The 7,027-nt window shown below is 36.3% G+C and overlaps 1 protein-coding gene across 12 annotated transcripts; it reads right to left on the reverse strand.

Annotated features, from left to right (window-relative positions):
* Positions 1 to 236: 236 nt before the first annotated feature.
* On the reverse strand, positions 237 to 6,741 carry LOC105772996 (uncharacterized WD repeat-containing protein C2A9.03). Of its 12 annotated transcripts, none has more exons than XM_012594546.2 (10): positions 6,450 to 6,741; positions 5,923 to 6,085; positions 5,641 to 5,808; positions 5,434 to 5,520; positions 1,795 to 1,929; positions 1,599 to 1,700; positions 1,413 to 1,504; positions 1,188 to 1,293; positions 1,016 to 1,102; positions 237 to 925 (listed from the first exon to the last, which is right to left on the reverse strand). In XM_012594546.2, the coding sequence occupies exons 2-10, from the start codon at positions 6,079 to 6,081 to the stop codon at positions 512 to 514; spliced, it is 1,350 nt and encodes a 449-aa protein (XP_012450000.1). In that variant the 5' UTR covers positions 6,082 to 6,085; positions 6,450 to 6,741; the 3' UTR covers positions 237 to 511. The 12 variants fall into 12 exon arrangements, with proteins under 12 accessions (XP_012450000.1, XP_012450001.1, XP_012449999.1 ...); XM_012594547.2 differs by having other exon boundaries at positions 5,641 to 5,805; positions 5,923 to 6,117; XM_012594545.2 differs by having other exon boundaries at positions 5,923 to 6,117.
* Between the last annotated feature and the right edge of the window lie 286 nt (positions 6,742 to 7,027).

The raw sequence follows: 7,027 nt of genomic DNA on the forward strand, positions 1-7,027 counted from the left end.
TTCAAAATATTGGTGCATTTCTAGATTTCCAATGAACCAAACAAAATGAAATACTAAGAATTCATGAAAGGATTCAAATTCTTAGAATATTGGGATGAAAAATAGTAAAAACGAAGAAAATATAAAAGGAAAATTTTATGGATTTATTTTTAAAATAAATGTTTCAAATTTTTGAAAATTTCCAGCATATATATATATATATATATATAAATATATTATTTTAAATTTCTAGAAAATTATCTAAAAATTGCAAGATAAGCTTTGGATAATTAAATTATAGCCAACATTTCCTTACACACGATTGCTAACAACTTTACATGAGCAAAATTTTGAATTCATTTTTGGTAGTAAAAAAATTGAAGCTCCACAAAAACAACCTAAACAAACACTAAATTTGTACTCTAGCCCGGAAAGTTATATAATAGAACCCAATCATCCCAGGCCATTTTTAACCCATCCCTTAAATATTCACAATCATTCGTCTCTATAGATATTGGCTTCACCTTAGGTTTTACAATATGGAATACAAATACTGGTTATGTCGCCTGCGGTTGAACTCTAACAAGCTGCCATAAGTGCGATCAGCAACACCAACGAAGAGCGATTCTGTATCTGGGCTAAAGGATATTCCAGCAACCTCACCAAAAAAGTCAATTTCCTGGCACTTCACATACCCGGACTTGGTGTCGAAGACATGAACGAAGTCAGCTGGCTCAGCCATGGCAAGAAATCGACCATCTGATGTGAACTTGAGAGCTCTAATTGCTCCCATTCTTCCCTTCAATACAGCTAGGGACTGGGATGGTTTTCTTACATCCCACAATCTGCAAGTTGTGTCCTGATTCCCAGTAGCAAGAATGTTCCCATCAGGGTGCCAAGCTGAAGCAAAAGAATAGTCCAAATGTCCTTCTAGGGTGCCAGTGACCTGCAGCATTGTACAAAATAAATTAGACATCAACAAGATTTAAACCTCAAAATGCACCATTTATTTGGATGTCCAGCAAGAGTGACATACTTTGCCAGACTGAGCATCGGCAATTAGGCAGTCGGTACTGTCTCCAAGGACTGCAAGCAACTTCCCGTCTGGACTAACAGAGGTATTCTGTCAAGAGAAGACAACCATAAAAGTAAGAAAAACACCCGAAAAAATGGAATTCTACAGCAAGGATTTGAAGACTAGCACTTACATTTACAGACCAGTCGAATGAGAACCGGTTGAGGGTTGAAAAAGTTTCGGCATCAAAAACTCTGATTTGAGCATCGTTATTTGCAGCCATAACTCTCATTGCACCACTGCAGAAATAAAGAAGAGTCAGTTTTATTTTAAACTGTAGTCAAAGTAATATATTGCTCAAGATAACCAAAATATTTCTCTTTGTTAGACTGCTCAAAAAGGATCAAATATTTCTCACCTAGGATTGAGATACACATCCACCGCATTAGTGATTGCATTATCATCAGTGGTTACTTTTGTGGAGAATGCCACCCCCGGTTGATTTATATACTGCCCAAGCAGAAAAATACTCTCAACAGCATGAGCCAAATTGCAAACATAATACTTTATCCCATAAACATTTGTCAAACAAGCAAACAGATACCTTGCAAATAAGCTCCCCCTGAAAACCACCAGCCACCATTAAATTTTCTTTAACTGCCATGGTGCTAATCTGCACCCTAGAGAGTTGCTGAGATTGTCGTTTCTACAAACATATCAAAATACAAAGTTTATCTCAACTGCTCTTCAAACAAAGCAGCAGAAGTCAAATTAAATTAATCATGGCCATATTCACTAACCAGGTTGGGAACAATTGGCTTAGCCACATTCAGCACTTCTTTGCCCTTGCGTAGCAGTGATGACCAATGCATTACCGAGTAGTTTTGCATGAGGTACACATCGTGCTTTGATGTAGCCCACAACAGATTCCTCAGCTGCATGATAAAATAAATAAATTAAACACAATACCATATATCAGCATTCTTTCAAGCATGAAAGCAGATAAAAATATCCATCACCTGGATAACTTAATTGAAACTAAAATCTTAAATTAGTGTGCATGTGTACAAGACCATACTCTTCCACATAATCCTTTCACCGACAGATAGTAATGTTACTATTAAATAAAGACTCGTTAACTAGCTTCACCACTCAATGGGGTGACCAAAACAATTTATAGCCACAATTCAGCCTTCCAGCATCCTTGCAACAAGAAGTACGGCCCAATGCCATGGTCAAGAGTATGGATAAAAAAGAAATTGGTAGTTGATAGGAAAGACAAACAAGCATTAATCTTCTTGTGCACATTAATTTCAAAATGAATTACTAGTAACATATTTGTAAGACCATGTAACCACATTTTACCACCAATAAATGTTGTGAATCCCATACAAAGAGGAAGAAAAGAAAGGGAAAAAGAACCGTCATAAAAAGAAAAATTGGCCGTTGATTGACCATGTATGCCCCCTTTCAGTATGGGAAGCCCCAATTCACTTTCCTCAAATTTCCCATTACATAAATAACAAAATGGAAAACAAAAATTCACAGAGCACAGGTAATGCATTAAAATTTGCAACACCAAACAGAACCATGAAAGAGGGAGACCCATAAATGCAACCAGTAAGTTAGAAGGAACATTTTTAATTCCATGTCAAAAGAAGGGGGAAAAAAGATAAAAGGTATAGATCAGAACACTTAATCTCATCCTAGATTAACCTTATTTCCCATACAAAATTCAAGCCCCAATTTACTGCCCTCAAACACCCGTTAAAAAATGGGTAAAAATTTCGCAGATAGTAGGTAATGCATGAAATTTTTGAAAAAAAAAGAAAAAGAAAAAAAGATGACAGATAGAAAACCATATGAGAACTATAAAATGACAGAATGTAAAGCACAAAAGACTATCACACAGCTCACAGTGATGTGATTAAGTAATCAGGATGAGGATCACTTGAAACAAGCCTAAAGCACCGTTAGCTAATGAAAATATGGCGATATGGCAACACCGTGAAAATCTCACGGATCACTTAGAATGATGAGAAGAGAAGATAGAAGCATTAAGCACTCCATTTATAAGCTTAGAAGTATGACTCGATGCAATGACACACGAATATGATACAACATGGATCCCTTGGTAACATTGAAAACCAAACGGTAGAAATGAAAATGCTGTGCTACATAAAACGGAAACGGGAACACATTCATGCTGAGTGGCTAATGCATGGAATACTTGCAAAAAGATGATAAAGGAATTGGAGATATCTATATACTAATTGCTACGAACCATAATGCCTAGGGATTACCACAGAGATGCTGACCTAGCAAGGGCCACTCTTTGTAAACACAACATAACCTAGCATCTACTCAAGAACCTAAAAGAGGTTATATCAATGCACCTACAGCTCCAGATCTCTATTACACAGTAAAGAAGATAAGAAAATACAAAAACAACAGCAAGAACACAGCAGTATCAATGCATAAGATATACATCAATCCAATGATATCTATAACTTGATTACAAACGAAATGTGCAAAAAACAGATCCAAAAAAAAAAAAAGAGGGAAACTTTGACCTGCATATGGAACAAACATCTAAGAATAACATGGGCAGCAAATCTAGTAATGGAAATTACCCATGCAGATGATATCTCAGAACAGAATATGAAGTAAATAAAAATATGCGATACTCATGCAGATGATATTTAACAGCAGTAAATCAGGTAAACGAAATTGAATTATGCATGCAGATGGTCCCCAAAAGCAATAATCAAATGACATAATGCATCTAATGATTCAAAAACAATGCAGCATGATGAAAGGAAAATTAAGTATTAAAGTGTGGGACATATAGCTCTAGTCAAATTACTTGCATCGCTACAAGGGCCCTCTAAAATGCTTCCTGTCATACCATAAAAATAATGCATCTTTACCGCGCCAGCTGCTCAAAAATGACTCCCAACCTGCTTTAAAGGCAGAAATAAGATAGAAATAGCATTCCTAGATGCCACAGGTTAAATCAATATAAATTAACAGGCAAAAGTAGAACAAATTTGATATTCCTAACAAACCCATAAATTATACAAACCATAAAACTGAACCATACATCTAAAGACAAAGATAAGATCGTAATCCCATCAAATGCAAATATAATCTATATCAAAGGATAACAAAAGGGATTAATCAACACCTAGACTCTTACGAGTAAGATGTAGCTGTCGTCCTAGCACCTTGTTCAGGTGAGTGTAGGGTCTAGGCGTGTAGCCAGAAGTAAAACCTATGGCAACTCTAGGCGAATGGCTAATCTAGTGTCACAAATACTACATCCTAGTTCAAAACTCACCAACATCATGAGCCTCAGTGCCTTACAGTTGATGGATACTGAAGCCATGGCATATGCAAGAATCTGGTGGAATGGGATATTACAGATTGTATGGTGAGCTCTTCATAGTACATGAAACTGTGCATGTATCTACAAACTACAAACCTAAAGTTCTACTACTATAAATTGCTAATAAATGTCAAAAATCCCAACTCATACCACAGACATGAAGCATCGATATCCATAATCACGATGGTACCTCTGCAAATATTGCGCTTTTAAATTTTTACAATTGGTATAACTGTTAGCATGGGCAAGTTATAAACTAAAGCATCCTTCGCAAATCTGCACAAAAAGGATTCATGTGAATACAAACCCCATCTTGATGCCTCAAGTGGGGTACATAAAAAATCTGAAATTAATAGAAGAACAAGAAAAAGTTGACAACAAAATTTTCAAGTCAAATTGGAATGAAAATATGGCGTCGCTAAACCTAATAGATATCTACAACGTATCACTCTAAAATTAGCTGGCTGCTGCCAAGTTAACTACAAACAAAGGGATAAATAGAAGCCTAAGGTCTCACAGAGTAGCTGCAAACTCTGTGCCTCCAATGAAAGGTTCAGGCACAGAGCTATTATAAATTAAATAGCAAGGATAAAATGTAATAAAACGACAACAGGAACTGCAAAACTGTGAGACTGCAATATGCAAATAATTGAAGTTCAAACCATTAGCAAAGGATGACAAGTTGAAGGCGGCAAACAGCTCTAGATAACAAAACTAACATATAATTTGAAAGGAGGGGGAGGGGGGGAGGGACTCTGAATATATCACGTCTCTGATCAACTGCAAGTACATCTAAACCACTACGAAAAAAGAAAGAACGGAGAAAAGCTGTATGCAGAAGGAAACTAAAATTGATAAGCGTTCAAAACATTGAACAAGTGGACTCATTCTATGTTAAAAAAAAAAAAAACGAATCATCTTGACCAGACTTCTCCTAAAGTGGAAACGTCAACCCAAAGAATGCAGTGCGATGCCTTAACAAGGGAAGGAAATTGCAACAAACAGAAGATCAATAGTAAAAATAACAGAAGGTAATGAGCAGATTCTCTACCTGAAAGTGCACAATTGTAGACTTGACAAGCCTCGTGTTAAACTGAAAGTCATAGAAGGCATTTCCCTTCTCTACTTGCAAGCACTCCTGTCAAGACCAATAAATTGAACCGTTTATTTATTGATTAAATAGAACCGTTTTTTTATAATTTTTCACGTCAGAAGTAGAATTAGCGTTTTAGATTTAGCAAGAAACTCAGAAACTGACCTTTTCCATCCCTTCACGAGAACCAGAAAGGCTCTCGTAGTTCTTATACTGTCTCAACCTCGTCTCACGATACTTGTCTCTAGTGAAATTAAGCCTCTCCCAAGGAATTCCTTGTATATCTTTTCCATTTCTTGCTTCCACAGCTGATGTATCAGTTTTCGGCTTCTTCTGTTTCCGAGTAACGGCCATACATATATCCAAAAAAGGTTAATAACATATTCTAGAATCTAAATCATCAGAATCAAAGCATAATCGTGAAAGACTTCTAAAAAAAGAACGTACTGATTCGAAATCGTCCTCAAAGTCGGAGTCAAACGAGTCAAAATCAGCAGTATCTCGCCGAGGCTCAGGTTCAGCGAAGAGATCGTCGTGCTCAAAATCATCGAAGTCGTAATAGTCATCGACAATATATTCAAGATCGTCGTTTTGAAAGTGTTCCATCGTTCTACAGTCAGGAAGCAATACAAGAAAGTTTTACTGAAAAAAAACAGAGCGTTTAATGCATATATTACTGAATATCAATCAAAACAACACTGAAAAGAAAAAGGTTGTCGAATAAGGAATTAGACAAGATAAATTACAAAAAAGAAAAAGAAAAAGAAAAAGAAAAAGAAAAAGAAACTCATTCTTATGTAAGGAACAATTTAGAAAGGAAAAAAACGCAGAAATCTATATAAACAAACACTCTTAAAGAAGGAAAAAGACTTTAAAAAAAGAGTCATAGAACAAGTCACTTATAAACAGTTTGCAAAAGTCATTCAAAAACATAAAGGAAATTGAAAAAGAATGAATGTGAATACAGAACATACCTCAAAATAATGGTAGACGATAGATCAAGAAGATTCAAAGATCCTTGAAAGCAAACGAACAGGAAGAACACAGGAACACGAATTAAAAAGCACCAAACGAACGGGAATTGTAGCGGTTTTCCCGAGAAACAAACAGATGGGAATATAAACAAGAAAAGCGAAGAAGTTTTAACCACCGTAAGTACAGTTTAGAACTCGAATGGAGAATCTAAAACAAACAATGGAGCAAAAAAAGAACAAGTATTCAAGTGCAATGATGAAGAGGGTTTAGCGCAAAGGGCAATGGAGACCGTCCCCGTAGCGATACTTATAGCATTTAGCGGTGAAGACGGAGAGGGCGGGTTTGGGTAGGCAACGAGGTAGTGAGACAGTGGACCCCAAGACTGATGGCCCCCAACGGGTAAAAAATGAAACTAAGACATGGAATGCCGTGTGCTTTGTAAGGGGCCCACTATCAACTGCCTGAATTTTAGTGGCCAACTTTGCGCGGTTACGGTAGTTGTGGATACTTCCGTGGGAGTCATTAAATTATTAATTAACATAAATTTATGCTCTAATTTACAATTTTTATTTTTAAT

Source organism: Gossypium raimondii, chromosome 6, assembly GCF_025698545.1.
Source record: "Gossypium raimondii isolate GPD5lz chromosome 6, ASM2569854v1, whole genome shotgun sequence".
Lineage (NCBI taxonomy): Eukaryota > Viridiplantae > Streptophyta > Magnoliopsida > Malvales > Malvaceae > Gossypium > Gossypium raimondii.